Source organism: Sturnus vulgaris, chromosome 3 (assembly GCF_052056855.1).
Source record: "Sturnus vulgaris isolate bStuVul1 chromosome 3, bStuVul1.hap1, whole genome shotgun sequence".
Taxonomy (NCBI): Eukaryota; Metazoa; Chordata; class Aves; order Passeriformes; family Sturnidae; genus Sturnus; species Sturnus vulgaris.
The window spans coordinates 32,005,367-32,027,624 of NC_142245.1; the positions used below are offsets into that span (position 1 = coordinate 32,005,367).

Consider the following 22,258-nt stretch of genomic DNA (forward strand, 5'->3'; position numbering starts at 1 on the left):
TAACCAAACACCATCCCCAGCTGGCTGTTTCGGGGGATGGCAAAAAGGAAAGCGTTTCTTGCCCCGTGGTACCGTGTTCCCGGGACAGGCTCGCTGGCCGGCCCCGCGGCGGTCCTGTAGAGGGAGGGGAAGGAAAGGCAGCAGCGGCCAGCACCGGCAGGAGCGGGGCCGGGACAGCCGCACAGCCCTGGCCGCTCCGCACGGCCGCGGGACGGCTCCCAGCGCTTCCCCGAGCGCTGCCGCTGCCGGGGACCCCGCTCCGCCCCAGCACCCACCCTCGCCCGAGGCAGCCGGGGCACCGCCGCGTCGCTTACACGTCTCCCCGGGGGCTGCCGGTCCTTCCCGCGCCGCCGCCGCCCGCAGGGCACGGTCCCGTCCCGCAGCGCCCGGTGCCAGCACTGCCGGCCGCTAGCCGGGTCCTAGCAGGCCAGGTCCTACCGCTTCCCGCCGCGCCAAGGGCACCGCGCGGGCGGGCTGGGACAGCCCTCGGCTCCGGGGCCGCCGGACTGCAGCCAGGTGCCCGCACCCCTGGCACCCCGCTCTCACCCGCCGCTCCAAAGCTGTATCGGCCGCACCTGGGAGCGGGAGGCTGCTAGGGTCGCCCCGCTACCGCAGCTCGGGCACAGGAATGTCCAGCGCTCTGGCTTTTCCCCAGTGTCTCCCCTCTTCCTGGCTGGCCCTACTGCCCTGGGAGGGGGGCATAGCCGTGCTGTCCTTTTGCCGAGGCAAGGAGGGCAGGGTGCCGGCAGCCAGCCCCTCCACTGCTGCTCCTCGCTTTCACTTCCCCCTGCGCCGGCATCAGGCTCCGAACCCTCCTTGTAGCTTTGGGATTAGGATGCTCCGGACCTTGGTGGGGTCCCTCAGTGTGTGATGGCCCCAGAGCTCAGCACAGGCTCCCGGCTGCAGAGTGACCTTGCAGCAGGACTGCCGAGCCGCCGAAATGGGGGACAAGACCTTGGCTCAGCGGAGGAGGCTGGAACCAGCCCCTCTCCTTGGTGCCCGGCAGAACAAGGCACAGCAGGGACAACGCTTGCTCGGGTCACCTCCCTGCCTGCACCGTGTCCTTACCTCGATAGCTCAGCTCTCCTGGTGCCAGATGATGCTGCCTGCAGACTCCTCACTGCCTGGTGCCAAGCAGGGCTGGGATTTCCCACGGCAGCAGGACCAGGGTGCAAAGGCTTCACCACCCTACAGGCTCTGCAGCCGGAGTGGGTTTCAGAGCCCCGGCGCTGGCTGGGGCTGGCTGAGCACGGCTTCCGCTGGCTCAGCAGGTGGAGGCTGCATGCACGGGCAGATTAGTGGGGGGGGGAGGAATTGGCTTCAGCCATAAGAACGCGGGATTCGTCAGCGGGTTGCTGTGGGGCCAAGTGCCAGCACAAGGGAAGAGAGAGGGGAGGCTGTGGGTGGGCAGCTGCCTCGGGGGGACAATAAAGCCTGTACAAGGGGGGTACACCGAAAGCCATGCTGCAGGTGCCAGCATCATCCCTTGGGATGGTGTTATCTCTCTAGTAGCACGTGTCACCCCGTGCTCCTGTGCTGGACTTGGGCCATGGTGGGACTCATGTTGATCTTTTCAGCATCGATCCCTGGGGCCAGCAGGGGGGCCCTTAGTAAAGCACCCTGCACCCACTGCCCCTCTGCCGGGCCCCACAGCTCTCAGGAATGAACTGGCACCAGCCCACCAGCTGCTCTCCCGGTATGTGCAGACAGAGCTGGAATGCTGTGCCTTGGCCTCCTCGCTGGCCTGGACAGGCCTGGCCCCTGCCCAGGGCATCTCTCCTCCCAGCCTTACCATCCTGCTTGTCTTTTCCCATTAAGGAAGTGCAGGCAGCTGAGCTTTGGTGCTGGAGGAAAACAGGTGTCAGAGCCAAGAGTGATGGAGCCAAGTGGAGGGTGGTAAGACACAGGGGAAGCTCAGACAGCACACTCCCGCCCACACAGCAGCACCTTGAACGGGCATTCCCCTCCACCCCTTGCTGGGAATGTGGATAAAGTCCCTCTGCTGGTGACCCTGGCGTGCCCACCTCCATCTCAGTGCCTGTCTCCAGCCCCAGGAATGCTGAAGGAGGGAGATGGGGTGGCAGGAGCATTTCTGCTCTCCCCGCCCTTACTGCAGAGCTGGGCTGCAGCCAGTACTTCTATTTTAAGCCCCACAATGTGTTTGAGGAGGCGAGTGGTGTGCACAGCTGAGCCTGACAGCCCGAGAGGGAGAGGCCCTGCAACCCACGTCCCTGGAAACTTCCTCTTCTCTCTCTAGGGCTGGTACAGGCTCAGGGCAGGTTGGACCAGCTGCTTTTCCCCCTTCCCAGTACAGGCAGCAATTAGGGCAATTGAAACTGACGTGGTCTGGTGAAGTTACTGCAAAAATATCTGGGCTGCAGGAATGGGGGTCTGGTTACACAGCATTCACCTGCTGTGACCTAGGCTGGCAGCCACCCTGTGAGAGAGGAAGGCTGGGTAGGTTTGGCAGGCAGGAGTATTTACTCTGCAGGTAGTGACTTCCTTGCTAAGCTCCCAGGGCAGGGAAAAGGGGCCCAGATAGCCTGTGGGATTAGCTGGGCTGAGTGCAGGCAGAGGAAAAGTAAGTGACAAAGTATCTTTGTGAAAAGTACCAAATAGCTCAGGCTTCCCCCTAAGCAGGACTGAAGCTCACTGCAGAGCCCTCCTGATCCGAAGCTGCCCTGACTCCTTAGCGAGGACCACCTTGCAGAGAGCTCCTTTCCTCCTGTGCCAATGGGTGCTGCTGGACAAAAGAGCTCCCACACTAAGCGTCTATTTATCTTTTAATAAAAACCATCATCCACCCCCCTCTGCTTGTGCTGTGTGTCATTAGGATGCCTGGGAGAGCACTGGGCAGGAGGGGTGCTCAGCGCCAGGCTGAGGCTGGGGGCTACAGTGGCTGGGGCACAGGGTAGCCCTGAGGCTGGCTGGAGCAGAGCCGCTTGGCACAGCCTCTTGCCCCTGGGGAGGCAGCGAGCCATGAATTGGTGCTGGGAGCAGAGACTCCAGAATGGCCCAAGAGGAGGACAAGAGGCAGGTTAAGGTGTTTTCTCCCTTTGCCTGGGGCTCACTCTTTCTTTCCAAAGAACTTCTTGAAGACAGATTTGTTCTTGTTGCGAGGGGGGCTGGTGGTCTTCTCGCCTCGTGTGTCCCGGGGGCTCCCTGTTTGTGCCACAAAGGAGTGACAGCGTGCCCGGGGCATGGCCGACACCTGCTCCCCGATGTACAGCGTGACGGAGTAACTGCTCCCAGCCTCCACTGCCTCCTGGGGCACGGCCACTGGCGTGATCTTCTGGTAGGTGGCTGCAAGAAGGAGAAGTCAGTGGAAGGGGCAGGGTGCCAGCAGGCCCTGGCAGCCCTCTAGGGCCCTCCCCAAATGGAGGCTGCAGCCAAGGGTACAGATATGTAGGACCAGGGGAGTGCTGGAGCAGCATTGCATCTGTCCTCGGCTGCCTGTGGGGACAGAGGCAGTGGTGCCACCTCCTGGCGGTGACAGCGACATCAGGACTGTACCTGAGGTGAAGGAGTAGGACCTCCTCTTGTTGGCCACCAGCCCGTAGTCGTCTTCTGGGCAGATGTTGTCCCACAGTCCAGGGGACGTCCTGGGTGACCACTGCTGCTCCTTGTGCCCAGTCCCCTGAGCATTCTCTGAAGCAGAATAGAGGCATGTCACAAGGCACAGGACACCCCTGTGCCAGCCCCAAAGAGAAGAAGGCAATGTACGACTATCTCAGTATCCCAGGAAGTGAAGTAAATGTTCCCTTCCCCAAGCCCCAAGCCCTGGGACTCCTAGCCCAGATACGACCAAATTCAAGACTGACTGACAGCCTTCAGCCTTCTCCAGCTGTCTCCCCTGTACCTCTCTGGGCTGGGGAGAGAAGCTAGGGGACAGTGGCAACCCAGCCAGAGAGGAAAGTCACCTGCTGCTGCCACAGTCCCATCGACTGGGCCGTCCTGGCTGCCCAGAGGCTGCTGCAGTAGTGAGCTTGCACAGGGTAACACCACAATCTCCTGGCTCTTAGTGGTTGTGACCTGATGATGTCCCTGCAGGTGGGAGGTCCCAGAGCTGGAGACTTTGCTGAAACTGAAAGAAACAGAGATTTAGCAAACCAGACTGGCCCACCAACGTCCTGCTGGAGCAGCACTCACTGGCAAATGTGAGAGACATAGCAAGACCCAGCTGGCCAGCTCCTGGCAACTCACCTGCCAGTACCACCAGCGCCCTCAACACGCCGTGCTGCCGCCTGGAAGTAATCCACTTCAGGAAAACCTGAGGGCACAGCAAAGATCCTGCTGGATGCTGGCAGTGCACAGGACTGTCACACAGAGTCAGTCCCTGATCCGAGTGCCCATGCTGCATGGCTGGCTCCTCCAGCCTCCTGCTCTAGTGCCTGCTCTTGTCCTGACAACCAGCCTAGGATTTCATAGCAAGGCTTGAACTCCTCAGGTATGGGTACAGCAACAGGAGGACCTCATTATTACAGGTCTCCTTGCCTCAAGGGCAAGCAAAGCATTTCCAAGCCCAGAGGATATGGAGGAAGACCAAAGCACAATTATAATTTTCCTGACAAGGGCTTTTTGCTGCTGAGGCACCACTGACGTCAGTTGTGCTATTCCTGATTTATAGCTGTGTATGTGGTGTGAAAACAAAGCCTCCAAATCCTGCCTGGCAGAGAAATGCTGTTCCCAAGGCAGGCTAGGAGGATGCATAAATCAGAGTAAAATGTTGTGCTGCTTCTCTTCTGACCCCCCATGTATCAAAGGGCTCAGCTGAGGCTGAACAAACATGGTAACCACATAGAGCTGGGCCCCTGCTCTGCCGGCAAGGACTGCTCACCTGAGTTTTGCTGCAGCTTTGAGACCCATTCATTCATGAGAGGCTGGGTGGGGGCCCTCAGGAGGTATTCAGAACCATCCTGCAGCCTGCAGGGAGAGGGGAAGGACAATGATGTAGAGTGCAGATACAACAGCCCCCACCAGACCAGAAAAGAGATGCAGGTAAGAAAGAAGGAAGGAAGGAAATCCTCATCTAATCACTGAGCTGGTCCTGTCTGGGGCTGTTGGCATGTGTCTACCCCAGCAGGCACACACTGGGGAGGGCTGTGGTTACTGCCCTGGACTGGGGACTCACTGAAGCCTGAAGCAGTTGGTCTTCTTGGTGTACTCGGCATCTGGGGTGCAGACTGCCCCAGAGAGGTTCAGGGGAAGGGCCACCACGGAGCTCTGCAGCACAAGGGAAAGCAAGAGCAACAGCGGGGTTGGATGGCTCTGCCTTCCCTGGCCATGGGGCCCAGAGCCATCACCCTGCTGCCAGCCTCCTCCCACGTCACCCCAATGTCCCCCACCGCACCTTGAGGCTGTCCCTGCGGTCCTGGTAGAAGCACAGCGTCTGCCTCATCAGCACGGCATGGAAGAGGCCCCAGGCACGGCAGCTGGCCTGTGGGACACAAGCAGGGGACAGCTGTGATGCCAAGAGCTTTGGAAGAAGATTCATGGTCTCATGACGCTCAAAATGCAGCCCAGCCCTTCTGAGGCTCTGCCCTTCCAGAATGGCCATCAGTACTGCCATGATAGTTCCAGAATCATCCCTGGCTTCCCTCCATCCCCTGCCATGTCCCAGCACTCCTGTCCCAAAGGAGCCCCACAGCCATGTCTGTACCTTTCTCCCTCCTGTCTGCAATACGTGCTTCCTTTCCAGCGTCCCCTCCATCATCTGAAACTCCATTTTACCAGGAAGGACCTGCAAGGACACAGAGAGTGAGCAAGAACTTCTCTGGGGCTGGAGGTACCAGCTCAGCCTCCATGCACATGAGGTCTGTATGACCCATCCCTGGTGAGTGATCCCAAAGTGGGAGCAGGATGACAACCAGGAACAACTTTCTCACCTGGGCAGGGGCTGGGCTGTGTGTCAGCTTTAGAGGTGAAGTGCCACCTTGCTGAGGCTATGGGTTGTTGGGAGGTGTGTGTGCTGCAGGGACCCTAAACACCACACCTAGCCTTTCCCCCCCAGCTGAAGAAAAGAGGCCACTGGAGCCAGGGGGTCCCAAATATAGGTTATGTTTGCTGGAGTGGGTAAGCCAGCTGCTGCCTTGGGTATTCCCCAGCCCCCTACCTGACCCTGAGGAGAAGTCTCTGGTCTGTGGATCTCACCTTGCTGCTCTCTCTCTCCTCTTGCCCATGCCTCTGCTGATCCCAGGCACTGGAAGCATCCAAGGGGGCTGCAGACACCAGCTCCTCCACGTGGGAGGAAACCCCGACCCCATTGGGGCTGCCACTACCACTGTGCACCACTCTGGGGCTCTTCTCTCCCTCCGGGCTGTGGAGCAGCTGAGCAGTGGTGGGAAGGCTGAATTTGGCCACTAGCACGTTGTTGGCTGATGAGAGGATGAGGGGACCGCCAGCAGTAGCGCTGGGGCTGGGCAAGCTGCCTGCCCTGCTGCCCGTCCGGTGGCTGGCACAGCTGCCTGCCCGTGGGCTCTGTGCCCGTTGCTCGTGTGCCCCATCCCAGATGGCCTGCAGTTCCTCCTCCTCTTCTTCAAACTGCCTGTGGGCAGGGTGGCAAACTTCCTGAGTGCCCAGTGCGGGGCTCTGGGGCTGTGGAGACCGCAGGGCCCACTCAAAGACAGAGAGCTGTGTGGGAGCAGCAGGGGAAGCTGGGGACCCTCTGGGCTGGCTGCTGCTGGCTGGCTGCTGTGCACAGGCAGGGCTGGGGATGGCTCCAGCCCTGCCTGGGATGCTGGCAGGGGATGATCCAAGCTCTAGCCAAGCGGCTCTGTGATGCCTGGCCCTGCCAGCAGCAGTGGGGCTGTCATCCTGGCCAGAGCGGGTGGCCGGCTCATCCCCCGCACCGACACGGGACAGCTGGCTCGGCCTCAAGTCCAGAAGGTCTTTACTGGTGCTGCTGGGGCGCTGCAGGTTCCAGTGCTCCTTCCCTGCACAGTGTGCCCTTTGCTGGCTGTAGCTGGGGTTGAAGCTCACCTCCTCAAACCACGTTTCTTGCTCACTCTTGGGGGACGTTCCCCGCCTCTTGCTGGGCCTCTGGGGACTGTGCCCATCTTTCTGCCATCCAACTCCATGTGTGCCTGTGGGCTTCCAAGGCCTCACCCCTCGATCCTGCCTCTGCTCCTGCCCCTCTGCCTCTTGCTGCTGTGCCGCAGCCCCTCGGCGGCACCCCAGGACCACTGCATCCCGTGGCAGCTCCAGGCTGAGCACAGAGCCCAGGGAAACACGGGGACATGTGATTTTTGGGTTAGGGAGGCAGGGCTTCTGAGGGGCTGCCCCACACTCGGCATCGATGTCCTGCACCAGGGGGTTCCTGACATAGAGGAGCAGCTCCCCGAGCTGAGGTCCAGCAGCAGCTGCCCCTGGCCCCCCCTTCCTCCAGCCACACTTCTGAGGCCACGTGTAGCTGGGGCCATGGCATTCCTCAGGCGTGGGCCGCAGGGAGCTGTCGCCCATGATGCCCCGGAGGGTCAGCAGCCGCGCCTGCTCTGCCCTGGCCTGCTCCCGCCGCTGCAGGCTGTGGAAGAGACAGCCAGCCCCGGCCTTAGGCAGGGTGTGGGACACAGCCAGCATCCCTCCGCTGGATGCTGCAGGGCGGCGGACAACAGCGGGCGGCCGCTTTGCCGTGCAGGCTTTCCTGGCCTCCACCTGCACCTGGGGAAACAGAAGGAGAGAGGCGTGATCTCCATCGCTGGAGCTTCCACCACCCTGCGCCATCTGCCCCCTTTCCATGCTGCATCTGGGAAAGCAGGGAGCTGCAAGGGCAGGCAGACAAAAATGCTCACCAGCAGTACATGCAGTGCTGGGAATGACGGAGCTTCACCTCAGTCCCCTGAGGGCTGCTCCCACACTGGTGCAGGCAGGGTAGAGGCAGACAAGGGAATTGGCCAAGATGGAGTCCCCAGGTGTGGTACAGCTGGGGCTGACTGCCATACAGCTTTTCCCTGGCACTGCTGACCTCCAAGCCATCACTTTTGGGTAGCTACTGAGACAGCAGTCACTGTTGTCCATGCCTGCCAGCCCTGTATGCTCCAGGCAGTAAAGCAATGAATGCAAGGGCAGGGACTGAGTACCAACCCTTCCCCTCCCATACCTTGCAGACCCTCTCCCAGGCTTCCACAGCTGCAAGAGTCTGCAGGAGCTGGAGCAGTGCCCCCCTGGGTCCATTAGGCTGGGTGGCACCCATTACCAAAACCCTCCTGACAGCTCAGCAGCCCCTCACCCTTCCTCAGTGCCCTCCAGCCTCTCCATCCTCCTGCCCTCTCCCTTGGGCTACTGAGCCTGGCTGCCCCTGGGGCTCCTCACACACAGACCTTTTTGCACAGGCTCTGGAGCAGCAAACAGATGCGAGGCCCAACAAATTCCCAGACTCCAGGGTTACAAGCCAAACAAGCTGGAGTGAGATCCCCACCCCCCAAAATTATGCACCTCACACAGCCTCAACCACCCTTGTCCCCTTCAGCTAGCCACACAAGGAACTGCTGCTGCCCCCAGCAATGGAGCAGGGAGGCTCTCCCACTGGCCACCAGCTAGCCATACCTCCCATGGTCACCAAAACTACTTGAATAGGTGGCCAAACTGCAGCCTGACCCTCCTTCTCACATGTCTCAGTAACTCACATTCTGGACCCCACAGCACCAGAAGGGTTCTCCCTTTCCCAATGGACCACTGCCAACAAGGGCACAGTGGCATGGCCAGGAGGGTTGGTGTCAGGCAGGTTCACGCCATGCAGCCACTCTGCCCAGCATGCACAGCCTTTCCCGGGACGTTACCTCTTCCACCAGCTGGCGAGGTGGCTTTCTTTTTCGCTTTAAGCTACCCCAAGTGTTTCCTAAAAGCCCCTGGCAACGCTTCCAAAAGGTTTTACAGCCTGAGTGTTTAGTGGCGGGGAGCTGAGCAAGGGGAGAGAAAGAGACACACAGAGAGGACAGAGTGGGCAAGGAGCTGCAGCAGGAGAGCACAGGCAAAAGTGGGTGGCACAAGCCAGCCTCAGCCCTAAGGCATCACACAGCATCAGCGCGGCCAAAGGCCTCTCTCCTGAGACACACAGTCCCAGCAGCTCACTCAGAAATGGCCTGGAGGGGTCTCATCTTGGGGGTCACCCTGCAGCCCTCCAAGTCTGCATGGGGCACAGCTCCAGAGAGCTCCCTGGCTGCTTGCCCATGGCTCTGCCAAAGCCACCCACCATCCCCCCCCGTACCGTCGGCAGTGCCTCCTCCCCTGGCTGCTCGCTGCTGGCCAGCAGCTGTGCCTTCTTCTTCTCGCCCTTCTTGCCAATGCTGAGGATGAGGTTGACCGTCTCCCCGAGACCACAGGGGCCCCGTGGTGGCAGCAGTAGCATGGAAGTCTCAGCAGGATCCCAGGTGGCAGCCTCCTTGGGGGATTCTGCATCATGGGGTGTTTTGCTGCTGGGCTCCCCCCAGCTCTGCTCCACTCCTGATGGGGCATCTGAGAGGGGTGATGCAGGTGGGGAGATGACTGTCTTCTCTGGAAGCTTGGGCTCTAATCTTTGCACAGGCTCGAGGAGGGAGCAGGGCATGAACTTCACTGGGCTGTGGATGCTTTCCAGACGGGGTGGACCATGTGAGGCATGCTGCTCCTGGGAAGCAAGGTAAGAGAGGGAACATGAAGGAAGGGCTTGCTGGAGCCATACATTCTCTCAGGACAGCCTTCCCTTTGCCCTGCCTGAACCCCAAAGACCCCCAGAGGTATTGGCACACATCCCTCCCTCACTTCTGCACCACCCATCCCATCCAGTGCCTCTGCTATCCTCAGCCTCAAGGCTGGTCATTCTCCCTGACAGTGTCAGCATGGCTAGGTACTCACTTGACCAGTGGGGGATGTGCTTGAGAGACTCTCTGGGTCCCTCCTGTCCTCCTGTCTGCTCCCCAGATCCTGCTGGTGCCTCTGTGCTCGCCAGCGCACCAGCACCCAGCCCAGCATGCTCTGCAGCTCTTCCAAGCGCTCCTTTATCTGAGGGGAAGAGAGATGCTGGGCAGCCTGCAAGAACTCCTGGCCCAGGGACACTGGCTCGACCAGGATGTCTCACAACAGAGCAGTTAGGAGGTTTTTGGGAGTGGGATACAGTCACATCACTCAGATCTCAGGATCCACTGGATGAAACTTCTTCCTGCCCTGAGCGGCCCCAGGGATGCATAGCTGTCCCCATCTCATTTACTGGGGCTCTGCACCCACACCTTGCTCTTTCTTTCATGGTCTGTCCCCAGAGGACTTCAGGCAGTGCTGAGAATTTCCCCCCGACCTTATTTCCCCTGTCCTTACTGTTGCACTCAGGTAGTGCTCCTCAGACACCAGCTGCTGCCCTGCTGCTGCTAGTGCCTCAAACTCCTTGAGTTTCTCTTCGATCCTCCTCTCCAGCTCCTCACATGGAGTCTCCGGGAGACTGGAGCTGCCCGGGCTTTCAGAGAAGATCCGAGCCCGTGTGTCCTCTGTCCAGGAGCTGTGAGCACGTGAAAGACAGGCTGAGGAATGACCCAACCCTTCTTCAGCCCTGCAGGCCCCAGGGAAGCCATTCCCATGCTCAAGAATAGCGGGAAGCAGCTCAGTGGGGTTGTGGCAAGGCTGCTGGGGCACGACAAGATGCTGCAGGGCTGCCTCACACCAGACAGCTGTGGTGCAACCCTGCATTCCAGGCTCCCCGTGGTCACGCCTGGCTGCAGCTCCAGCACTGCCCACATATTTGCCAATGCCATGCTCTCACCAGCTGCCCCTCAACCACCACAGAAGCAACCCCAACAGCTCACTGCCACTTACATCATGGCCAAATAATCCTTGAAGAAGTGCCGTAGCTGGCTGGCCTGCTGCACACGGAGCCGGGTCTCCTGCAGCAGCTCTCGCAGCCCTGCCCAGGCCCACAGAGTCTCCTGCAGCTCCCGGCTGATGGGGCACTGCCGAGCGGGGCACAGCTCTTGCAAGCGGGCAGCTGCCCTCTCCAGCTCCTCCACCTGCCCTTGCAGGCTCTGTGACACTGCATGCTAAAGATCACAAGGCAGGAAAGGTTCGAGATGCATCCAACCCCTCTGAACCCAGGCTGGACTCCCCCGCATTCTGGGATGCAGGGACAGAGGAGAGGATGCTGGTACATGGGCTGCAGCGAGTGGGCAGAGCTAGCCTCTGTGGGGAGCACAGGAATGGCACCGAACTGCCTGGCTTCTCTGCCCTGTGTGCACAAGTCCTTCCCCACAGTGGGAAGACAAGTGAGGTGCTGGCAGCTGGGTGTTGGCACATGGGAGTTGATGCAAGCTCTATCCCCTTGCCTGGCCCATGCTATCAGAGGGGAGCAGAGCAGGCAGGTCTCAGCTCCACTGGAAAATTCCAGCCTGCTCTGCAACACTGTGCCAAGGCTTACAACACCTGGGCCCCCGGAGAGGGGCCGTGCCTCGCTGGGACAGCCCCAGCCAGCCAGGACACCTCCCTGGCTCTCCTGACTCACCTCCATCTCCTGCTGGCAGCTCAGCAAGCCCTGCAGCCCTTGCAGGTCCTTCTCACTCTTCACCGTGGTGAAGCTGTTCTCTGCTAGGGCAATGTCTTGAGACAGCGCCTTGGCTCTGCGCTGCAGGGCCTCCAGCTGTGGGGATATCTTCGCCACCTGGATGGGCAGGAGGGGACACAGAGGGAGATTAGCCCTGTGGTGGAAGCCCCTGTGCTATCACCTGCCACACAGCCCCAGGCCACCCCACCCTGCCATGCAGCTGCAAAAGGGCAAGTGCCAGTCGTGGGAGAGACAAGGATGCCAGCACAGAGTGGTCCCCGTGAATCCCAATGCCCTTGTGTCCCACTGAGGACAGCTGAAGTGTGTGCCCTATCCCAATTAGCCGGCATGTCCAGCTGCAGATGAACCACCCCATTGCATCCCCATTCCCTACCAGACGCTCCAGGTTCTCCGTCTCTGCTGCCACCTCCATGACCCGCTCCCTCTCCTTTGCCACATCATTCAGCATCTCCACGGCCTCCTGCAGCTCTCCCAAGGGGCGGCTCATGTCCTCACTGCTTGGAGACTTCTCAGCCTGGGCTGAGAGCGGGGGAAAACACCCCTGCGAGCCGCAACGCCCACTCCCTGGCTGAAGCCAGCAGAAACACCAGACGTAAGAGACGGGGAGTGACACCCCAGGCAGCTGGGCTGGAGGGGAGCACCCGATAGGGTCCCCTTGCAAACCACAGATCAACCCTTGGTCCGCTCCCAGGTGCTGTGTGATCCCAAGGGATGCCTGCCCCCGCTGCTCACCGCTGCAGATCCCTGCTGGCTCCGTGCCTCCTCCTCTTGCAGGTCTTGCAGGAACTCAGACAGCACCAGGGAGTCCCGCAGATCTGCTGCCCGGTGCCGCAGGGCTGCCTGCACGTGTGCCAACCTGTGTGGAGAGGTGCTCATCAGAGGTGCTGGCAGCTTCTGCACCTCCTCAGGGACAACATCCTCCTCCCCACCCAACCTGGGGATCAGAGAAGAGGCACCTTCCTCCAGGACTCACTTCTCCTCTACCATCTCCACTTTCCTCTGCATCTTCCTTGCCCCCTCGTGCTCAGAGGGCGACTCGCCTGCTGCTTCTTCCCGCAGTGCCTGCAGCTTGAGGCCACACAGCAGGAGCTGCTTCTCCAGCTGGCTCATTTCTTCCAGGTCCTGGCGCAGCTCCGCCGGGCTCCTCATGGCAGCTGGTTCCAAGAGCGACCCAGCCACGTCTTGCAGCCACCGCTCAGCCTGGTCCAGCTCCCCCACCAGCCTCAGTGCCTTCAGGGAGAACAGAGAACCCGTCAGCCTGGCTCTGAGCCACCCAGAGGAGCAGAAGCCATGCTGGCATCCCACTGGGGGTGCCTGGGGCACAGGCAGCACAGTGGGAGAAGTGTGCCATTTGCAAGGCCAGCCAAAGATGTTGGTGCCAGTGTTGCAGCTCCAGAACCCAGAGGTGTCAGCCTCACTTGGTGACCCCCAGCAAGCTGCTACAACCGGAGCATGCCCTGTGCCCATACTAGCCCTGACCCCACGTACCTTATCGATTTCTTGCAGCACTATGCCATTCTCCTGGTGCTTCCTCTGCAGGTCCTCCCACAGCTCCCCCAGTTCCCGCAGCATGGCCTCCACCTGAGGGCTCCCGGGAGGCCTCCCTCGTGCTGGTCCCTCCTGGGACGCAGGGAGGGCAGTTAGGATGGGCCCCATCTGGTGTCCTCCCCTCACCTCACATCCAAGCAGTCTCACCAGGAGCACAGCTCTGGCACTGGAGCTGGGGGCCAGGGGCTCTTGCTGCACCCGTGCTGCCTCCAGGCTCGCCATTGGATATGGAGGGACTCCCACACTCTCCTTGTACGGGGACAAAGTCTGCCGAGGAGCAGGAGACCTGCTGGGTTAGTGCCCAGACCAGGTGTGTGTGCACAAACATGCAGGCCCAGGAGCACCAGGAGGGGGATCAGGAAAGTGAGTCCCTCCCCAGCAGTCTCCTCTTGGATGGGCAGGGAGCAAAGGGGACTCGTGGAGAGACATTACCGCGTTCACCACCTGGCAGACGTCCTGCACTTGGGTCTCCAGCTGCCGCGTCCCCCACTCAGCTTCTGCCTCTCTTCTCCTCCAGCAGAGAGAGGAGAGGGACAGTCAGGACTGCAAGGTTCCTCCTTGCACAGGGGAACCCCATCCCCGTCCCCTCTGACTCTGTCCTGCTCCCACAGCCACCCCCACAAGCTGGTACCTTTTGTTGTCCCCTCCATGAGGGGCCTGTCCCACTGCTGGGGAGCCAGGGTTGCTCTCCTCTCCTTTCTTATGCTCTCCCTTCTTCTCTAGCACATCTTTTGGTACCTGCAGCACAAAGGTTCCCATTCCTCCTTGGCCAGCACAAAGCATATACCTGCTTTGCCCTGGGCCTGGCACTTATCTCCTCCCTTAACTGGTGGGACCAGATCCAGGAGTGTTCAGCTTGGATTCTGCCCAACACCTGAACCCGTTCCCATAGGCTCCCTTGTCTTCTCAAAGCAGAGGAGCTGAAGATACCTGGAGGAAGACAGTGCTTACCATGCTGCCTAGTCCTCTTGTCCATTTGGCTGCTGCTTCCTTACCCACAGCCCCATGACAGCCATTGTCTCCTCGAGGCTCAACATGTGGAGCTGCAGCTTTGCCCGCCGGGGAACTGCTTGCCCGTGCTGGAGCCTTCCCTGTCCTGGGAAAGGAAGGCAAGGGAAGCCCAGAGGAGCAGAGGATGAAGGGAGACCTTGAGTGGAGCTGGTGCCCCAGAGACAGCCTGCCAGGGGCTAACCCAGGTCTTTCCCAAGCCTCTGGCTCCAGTGCTGGGAGGTCAGGGTTGGGATCCTGGTGCTCCTGCCCAGCTATGCTCTACCTCAGTGCCTGCTGGAGCTGCGCCCAGCTCTCCTTTACATCTCGGTGCTTTGAGGTGACTCGGGCTGCCAGGCTAGGCTGCAAGTTTAGGAGCTGGGACACTGTCACATCCAGCATCTGGAGAAGAGACAGCAGCTGGGAAGTGATGGAGACAGGGCTCACGAGGGATGAACCACCATGGCCATGGGGATGGTGTGTGATGACAACCAGCCCTCTGGGGGCAGAAGAGGCAGTGAGTGCCTATCCTGGTCCTTGGCTGTCCTTGGGGAGACTCCCCCATCCACACAGCCTCAGCCACCCACACAGCTGTGGGGTGCCCACAGAGCCCAGGGCACTGCTGCTGGCAGAGCTGACCTGGGAAAGCTCACATTCCCCCTCTCTCAGGATGCTGCCCAGGGCTCAGAGGACAAGACAGAGTTTTGCACTCACCATCACCTGGCTGGCTATGTCCCTGACATCCCGATCTTGGCATGGCTCGCCCTTCCCTGGCTTCCCTGTACTGCAGATGCTGCTCTGCTGTAAGAAGAGGCCAAAAGGTCAGCAGTGGGAGGAGGATGGGGCCCTGCTCCCAGCTCCAGCAGAAAGAAACAGTGCAAAGCTGCACTTGCCAACCTGCCTCTCTTTCTCCATTCCCTGGTTCTCTCCCATACCCCAGGCTGAGAGTGCTAGGACCACTGGAGCCTCCACGCAGGGGACAAGAGCAAGGTGCTGCCCACCAAGTTTCATTCATACCATGCAACAGCCCCACATACCAGGGTGGACCTGGCTCCAGTGCAGATACCTTTGCATGGATGGCCCCGAGGAGGATATCTGCTTGCTGGAGGAAGGATGCCACCTCCAGGGCCAGCTGCAGAGCCTCGTGGTGCTCCTTCAGGGTCCCCTGCAGCCGCAGCCACCTGAGCAGATGGGAGGGGAAAGGTAAATGGCAGTCTGTGCCTGTCTGGGGAGCTGTGCAGAGCTAGGCTAGGAAGTCTAGGGCGTCCTGCTTCCCAGTCTGTCAGCCCTTGATGCCCAGCTCAGCCCTGCTCAGCCCATGTGTCCTTCACTCACATTTTGTTGAGGTGCTTGCGCCGGGCCGAGATGTTTCTGCTCTCACTTTTGCCTTGTTTCTCCAGCTTCTGGGCTAGGCTGTTCAGCTCCTTGTGCAGACTCTGGAACTGCTGCTCCTCCTGGCCACAGAAGAAAGACATCAGCATCCCTCCTCAGGGACCTGTGCTATGCCCCAACACCAAGATTTTGTGGTCCGTGACAGACCAGTAGCCACCCAGCAGCCTCTCACCTGCTTCAAGTCAAGGATGCGGCGGGTGAGCTGGATCTTGTCCGGGCTTTCCTGCAGGAGGGCTGCCAGAGAGGGCTTCTCCTCCTGGGCCAAGCAAGGGTGTGAGAAGTTGGGGGGAAAACCAGGCTGTCCCCTTCCCCTCACCGTGTTTCCCATCCCCCAAACCTTGTGCTTGATCCACGCCTCCAGCCGCTCAGCTTTCCTGTTAAAGTCCTGCAGACTCCGCAGCCCCCCCAGGGCTTTGCTCTGGCTGGCAGCCGTCTGCTTCAGGAGCTGCCACTGGTCCTGCAGGGCCAGCAGCTGCCTCCGCACGGCCTCAGCACTGGGGCTTGCCCTCCACATCAGCTGCTCGCCCATCTGTGGGGCCATGGGACCGCTCAGCACCAGGGCTTCCCAGGGACCCTCTGCTACAGAGAACCCAGGGACACAGGTGCATGGGAGCCATGCCACACCATGCCCTGTCTGGCCTCACCTGATTGAGCTTTATCAGGGTGTTCTCAAAGTCCTTCATGTCTCGCTGCAAGGTCTGAGCCACCTCCTCCCAGTCCTGGAGGTCACAGCCGTCCTTCAGGTCTCGCAGCTTGCCTCGCACCCAGCTCTCTGCCTGCAGTATACAGGACACGGCTTTGGAGAGCCAAGCCCAAACCTTCCCAAAGCTGTGACAGGGACTGGAGTGCACCCTTTCAGCTGACAACCCATTTGCTCCGGGAATCACCAGGCCAGCACAGGCACTCAGGACAGCATCTGTGGCAATGAAGGTGTGCAGCACCTCACTTCTTTCCATCTGCCTCAGCCCAGCAGGAGAAGCTGGGCTTGCCCAAGCAGGCCAGTCTGCACAGAACATCCTGCACAAAACATCTCTCCTCGCTGCACCCTGCTCCCCAGTGCCACATCCATGCATTCTTCCCACCATGGCATGGAAGCTGCCCTCCCACCATCTCAGTTCCCACGCTGCTGGAGAGGGACAGGGTCTGAGAGGAGGAGGAGGAGGAGGAGAACAGGGACGGGAGGAGCATGCGCGCACGGAGAGGAAGCAGGGCCCTGGTGTGGGCTGACCCCCTCTCCCTGGGGCTGACAGCCAGGGAGAGGCAGCCAAACATGATCTCATGCCACAACCATGGCTTCGCTCAGGCTGGGAGTTCAACCCTCCCTGCTGCGCACCCCACCCCACAGCTCACATGAAAGGCTGCCGGTGGCCCTCCATCCCACTTCCTATGCAGCCCCTTGGGCGAGTGCCCGAGCTGGCCTTACCTGCAGCATCTCCCGGTTGAACTGGGCTATCAGAGGACTCAGGTCAAGGAGAGGGGCTGCTCCCACGCCACTTCTCCCACTGCATCTTGGTGCTGCAGCAGACTCCTTGCCCTTAGGGCTCTCTTTCTGGGGTGATGACACCGGGGATCCTGACTGCTAGGGGGAGCAGAGGCAGTGTGGGGGGTGTCAGTGTGCTTCTCCAGGGAGCCCTCCCCATCACCTCCCAGGAGCAGTTCAGAAACCCAAATGAAGTAGGTCAGCATGCCTTATTCTTGATTCCACTCCTTCATTTACATATTTGGTGTTCTCCAGCACACCGAGGTACCACTTCCCTCTACCAAGGCCACACTGGTGGCTTTTGCACCCCCAGCAGGGCTATCCCTCAAGTGGGTCACTCCCATGGTCATTCCAGGCTGTTGGGATGGCACCCAGCACCTGGACTGGTCCCAGCACCCACACTGGAGATGGACTCAGTGCTTGCTGCCCCTCCAGCCTGAGGCAGTGCACCCCTGCGAGGAGCATTCATGTCTGTAGCATCTGTTTGGTGTCACGCAGGGGGATGCTGCCAGGGGATGGGATGGAGGGGCCATGGGGCAGGCTCCTGGTAAGCCCCACCACTCCTTTGGTGGTACCCAAGGCCCCCATCCCCAGTGAGTGGTTGGAGGGGGCAGAGAGCACAGCATCTCTCTTGAGATTTGGCCCTGTGGGCAGTCGACACTGACGAAACCCTCTGTCAGAGTTCCAGCTCTGCCAGGGGTGACAGCAAAGGTCAGCCAATGAAAGTGCTGGCCCTTCTCCAAACTCAGCCCTGGGCCCAGCTGCATGCAGCTCAGGGGATAGCACCATCACTTGGGCACTTACTTCCCACCCTTCTGCCCAGGGATGGGGATCTGACTGCATACTAACTGGTGACAAACAGGAAACTGAGCATTTTCAGGAGGAGCCCAAAGGTGCAGGGCTTGCTGCCTCCTCTCAGCAGGCAGGAATTGCTCCTGGGGCCAGCCCTTCCTCCTTGAGAGGGCTGTGTGTGAGCTGCCCCACAGGGTCTTAGCTGCCCCTGAGAACACCAAGGAGCAATTTTCCAGGAGCCTGTGGAGCAGTGGGGTTCAGGCAACTGTTTCAGGCTTTCTAAGCATTCTGGCATGTGCTACCCTGCTGACAGCATGGGACTCACTTTCCAATGCCTGCTCTACTTAACCACAAGAACTACAGAAATCCTCTGTATTTTTTTTTGTTTTGTTTTAAATAGCAACACAGATTCTCAGGCCCTCCTGCGACTCTGTGACCTTTAGTCACTTGGCTCAGTCAGGGCTGGAGGAGCCCATAATCTGGCTCCCTTGGAAGCAATAAAACTTTTGGGTGCTGCCCGGGGGGCTGATTCCTTGCCCCATCATGCCCAGCTTGTTCCTGCACTCACTGAAAGAGTCAAGGCTCCATCCACACCTGGGCACACCACCAGCAACCAGCATCACTGCTCAGCTCCAAGCTGCATGTCATGACCCCTAATGTTGAGGGCAAGGGGACATACCACATAGAAGGGAGAACATCTGTCCACTGGAGAGCAGAGAACACTGGCCTGAATACTCCCAGGCTCCTGCTGCTTCTCCTCCGCATCCACATCCTTCCTGAGGAAGACCTAGAGGCAGGAAGGCACAGCTGTGAGCCTGGTAGTGCTTAACTGTCCTGGCAGCCAAGGAGACAGAGGAGCATTCACCCATGTCCCCGTGCCCTGCTGGCAGAACCCAGACGCTGCTGGGCTGCGCTCTTGCTCATCCCTCCTTATGGATCTAGGCCAGGCTCCTCCAAACAGCATCCACAGCTCCCACCACGTGTTCAGCAAGTGGCAAGAGCTCCTAAGTTTGCTTTGCTCAGTGCCTTCTCCATTTTAGCTCCCAGTACCCCCAACACCCCCTTCTCTGTTTGAATTGACTCCAAAGCCAGCAGAAACCCATGTAGTGATCACCACTGGTCCTTGGTCATCTAAGGATGTTCAGAGTGAGACTCCCCTGCCTTCTTCCAGGACAGTAGAGGCATGAGGGCACAGGATGATATTAACTCCAACATCATGAACTTGAATCCTCTCGGCTGCTGATCCATGATCTCAGCCTAGCTGGGAGATGAGTTAAAGGGGCAGCTGGTTTACAGGGAAGGGCTTCCAAAGGACAGGCGTGAGGGTGGAAGCAGGAGAGGCAGGAGGAAGGAAGTCCAGGAACTGTAGCCAGGCAGAGAGGATGTCCAGGATGAACTCCACATTACCTTATCCTTGATGCAGCACAGCCCCAGGAGGAGAGGTGCGTGGGATTGTTTGGATCATGCCCAAGGGCATTAAGCCTCATTCTCTACAGATGGATCTTTTCTTGGGCTGTTGGATATAACAGGCTAATTTAGGGACCTCCTTCCACTCCCTTCCTGGGGCCACCTTGCTGTCTCTGTAAAAGCCATCCAAGCAGGCACAGGGCAACAGAAACAGGGTGGTGGACAATGTGTGCTGCCCTGACAACACCTCCTCTGAGACCACCACAAACAGGGTGCAGGATCTGTCAGAGCCAGCCTACCACTACTCAGGCCACTCCAAACTGAGGATGCTGTCCAAGGAAAAGGAATCTAAGCAAATCAGAGCTCCCTCCCTGCACTGAACATGGCTTCCCACCATCTTTCCAGGACTGCAGAAGAGTCCTGACTAGAATGGCAGCCCCAGCATAGAGCTGCTGCCACCAAAAGGGCTCAGAGCCCTACAAATGGCCCAACAGCTCTAGAACAGCACCACTGGACCTTTCCAAGGGTCTGCTAAGCTTGGCCCGTGGCTGCACAGGACAGACGACTGCCACATGCCACAGCATCCCATCACAAGCAGGAAAAACAGTCAGGGTACAATGCTGAATCACAGCCCAGCAGGCACAGAGAGAACTCAGCAGGATGGTATCAGAAGGGGAAGGCACCTCCTTGCCTGACCATGGAGCTGAGAGGTTCGGATACATATTTAGGGAATGACAGGGAGCTAAATGTGAAGCGCCTGTGAGGCATAGGACCCTAGAAAGTTCTGTGCAGTAATGTCTCACGATGGCCCCCAGGGCGCAGCTGTGGGAGACAAGCCTGCAGGTGACATGGGTGCTTTATTTAAAGTCCCTGTCTCACGATCCGTCAGCCGCAGGAAAACAGGGCTGCCAGCACAACGATGACTTCATCCTTCCCGCAGAGCTGCTCCACCGGGACTACCCCCCCTCCTCGGTCCCTCTGGCTGGAGCTGGGTCCCCGATCCGGCAAAACAACAAACTCTCTCAGCAACCGAAGCCTAGGAGAAGGAGCTGTGCCTGCCTCAGCATCCATGAGGTGCTGTACTAAACGCTCCTAGCAGGACCCCAGGCTTCATGACATGAGCAAAGCCACACGTGACATGAGTGCAGCAGCCTCAGCTGCCGCCTCTGCAAACACTTCTTTCCCCCTCTAAAAGCAAAATTAACACGGCACATATGCTTGCCGCATTCCCATAGAATAGGCGCCACTGACTTTCCACGAACAGGACGAGCGGGGCCAGACCCTCCAAGGTAGCACTGTGGTCATCCCGGAGGAGCCTCTCATTCTACGGGGCAGGAGTGAAGAGCGAATCCAAGGGCTGTGGGGCACGCTTGGGAAAGACTACCGTGCTCTGTGCGGGAGATAGTGTCCCTCCTCTCCTCCAGCTGCCATCCCACACGTCCTCCCCTGCCCCCCAGCTCCCTCTTTCCCTCTCAAAGCTCCATCTTGCAGCCTGCCCACCTCTTTCAGCTCCACACGCTCATGCTGGACAGGGAGGAGGGGCCGATGCTGGCAGCTTCCCGAGAGTCCCACACCACCGTGCCCAGCACGTGTCCCTCCATACCTTATATGAAAGAGGGGAGCCCTCATGCCGCTGCCCTTTGGGCTGCGCAGACTCCGGCCGCCCAGCGAGGAGCTGCTTGCGTGCCGGAGAAAGCGGCACCTCTTGCGAGGCTGTGCCTAGCCTTTATTGGCAATGAAGATGAGGGTTTTGGCAGTGGGCTGCGCGGCTCTCCCTAACACTATCCTGCCGGGAAACCAGCTGTTGCAGGTCAGGGTTAAATCCCAAGGAGTTCCTGCCTGCTCTTGCCAGAAACTGCGACGTCTCCGAGATGCTTTCCGTCCCATCCTACCTATACAGGGGGTCTCCCGGGCTCTGGCACTGTTGCATTCGTACCACTGTGCCCGCTAGAGCTCAGACTCGGAGGGTGGGGTGCCGAGAGCCCTGGGTCCTGATCCTAGCCTTGTCCCAGCTTTGCCTGGCTATGTGGCCCTTCATGAGTCACTTCCCTTCTCCCAGCCTCCGTTTCCCCTCTGGTAAACGAGAGAGTGAGTTCCCAGCTCCCCGCACTCAACTGCATCAGCACAGGCATCTCAAAAGCTGAGCCCTCCATGGCCAGGCTCTGTGGCAGGGCTTTTCTCAGCCCCGGGGAAAGCTCCGCTAACCCGCAAAGACTTCCTGCTCTCCAGCCTGATGGGACAGAGAAGTGCGCGGGGGACACATGGGAGGAAAAACAACTACCCCAGGAGCCCTGCAACGCCTGCTACCTGGACGGCACGGGGATAAGGCAACAGGGATGGGCGCAGCCTCCCCAGGACCTATCCATCCCTTGGCAGCGAGGAATGGGGAAATGCAGGGAAGACGGGGAGAGAGCAAGGCACAGGGTACTGGGATCGTTTACCTTGAACTGAGCTTTCCCTGTCCTGCTGTTGTTGTTGTTGTGGTTCCTCTCGCCGCCGGCGCGGGCAGGGTCCCCGGGTCCCCCTGCCTCTCCCGTGCCAGCGTCCCCGTACCAGTTGGACAACGTGATCTTCTTAATGGAGCGGGCTAGGGAGCTGCGGTTCAGCCGGTCCTCGTCGGTGCCCCCGTCCTCACCGGGGCTGGGGCTGCGGGGCTGCCCCGCGGGTGCGGCGGGGCCGGCCCGGGCGTGGGCCAGGTAGAGCGAGATGCGCTCGTTGATGCTGCGGCGGAGGCCGCGGTGGCTGTCCAGCGCGGAGGCGAGGGCGATGCCGGGGCAGGCGTCTCCGGGAAAGTCCGCGGCACACTTGGGCAGCGAGAGCCTGGTGCTGATGGTGAAGGGCTGCACCTTCCTCGCCGTGCTGCCCGACATCCTCGTCCTCCCCGCTGCCCGTTGCGGGAGCTGGGGGTCCCGGCCCGGGCACCGTGGGGAGAAGCGGCAGTGTAGAGCCCCCGCCGCCCGGGAGAGCGGGTGATGGAGATGGCCCGGGCAGCAGCGGCTCCTTGCCCGGGGCGGGCGAGGGCGCTCAGCGGCGGGGCGGCCCCGCGGCAGGGGGCAGCGGGGCGGGGGGCGGCCCAGCGACCATGGCCGGAGCGGCGAGGCGCGGGCAGCCGTCCGGCCTCGGCTGCCTGGGCGGGC

The 22,258-nt window shown here is 60.1% G+C and overlaps 2 protein-coding genes across 7 annotated transcripts in view; both read right to left on the reverse strand.

Annotated features, from left to right (window-relative positions):
- The window catches only part of SLC29A1 (solute carrier family 29 member 1 (Augustine blood group)), a 33,510-nt gene extending 32,138 nt beyond the window's left edge, over positions 1 to 1,372 (reverse strand). The window contains exon 1 of the mRNA XM_014878098.2: positions 1,069 to 1,372. The gene's annotated coding sequence lies outside the window, so the exon portion shown is untranslated. The remainder of the gene's footprint in view (positions 1 to 1,068) is intronic.
- A 1,398-nt stretch (positions 1,373 to 2,770) lies between these two features.
- LOC106854280 (uncharacterized) lies at positions 2,771 to 22,091 on the reverse strand. 6 transcript variants are annotated; one of them, XM_088161303.1, is made up of 33 exons: positions 21,563 to 22,091; positions 18,394 to 18,501; positions 16,866 to 17,018; positions 16,087 to 16,218; positions 15,780 to 15,971; positions 15,615 to 15,698; positions 15,386 to 15,504; positions 15,117 to 15,231; positions 14,765 to 14,851; positions 14,337 to 14,452; positions 14,015 to 14,159; positions 13,695 to 13,801; positions 13,496 to 13,574; positions 13,211 to 13,330; positions 13,004 to 13,135; positions 12,489 to 12,745; positions 12,248 to 12,371; positions 11,889 to 12,083; positions 11,456 to 11,611; positions 10,777 to 10,997; positions 10,285 to 10,462; positions 9,829 to 9,975; positions 9,203 to 9,601; positions 8,775 to 8,894; positions 6,151 to 7,656; positions 5,660 to 5,740; positions 5,351 to 5,437; positions 5,132 to 5,223; positions 4,838 to 4,923; positions 4,204 to 4,270; positions 3,921 to 4,084; positions 3,514 to 3,648; positions 2,771 to 3,303 (listed from the first exon to the last, which is right to left on the reverse strand). In XM_088161303.1, exons 1-33 carry the CDS (start codon positions 21,989 to 21,991, stop codon positions 3,068 to 3,070), a joined length of 6,369 nt encoding a protein of 2,122 aa, XP_088017429.1. In that variant the 5' UTR covers positions 21,992 to 22,091; the 3' UTR covers positions 2,771 to 3,067. The 6 variants fall into 6 exon arrangements, with proteins under 6 accessions (XP_088017429.1, XP_088017428.1, XP_088017430.1 ...); XM_088161302.1 differs by having other exon boundaries at positions 14,765 to 14,848; positions 16,866 to 17,021; XM_088161304.1 differs by having other exon boundaries at positions 13,496 to 13,568; positions 16,866 to 17,021.
- Positions 22,092 to 22,258: the final 167 nt, after the last annotated feature.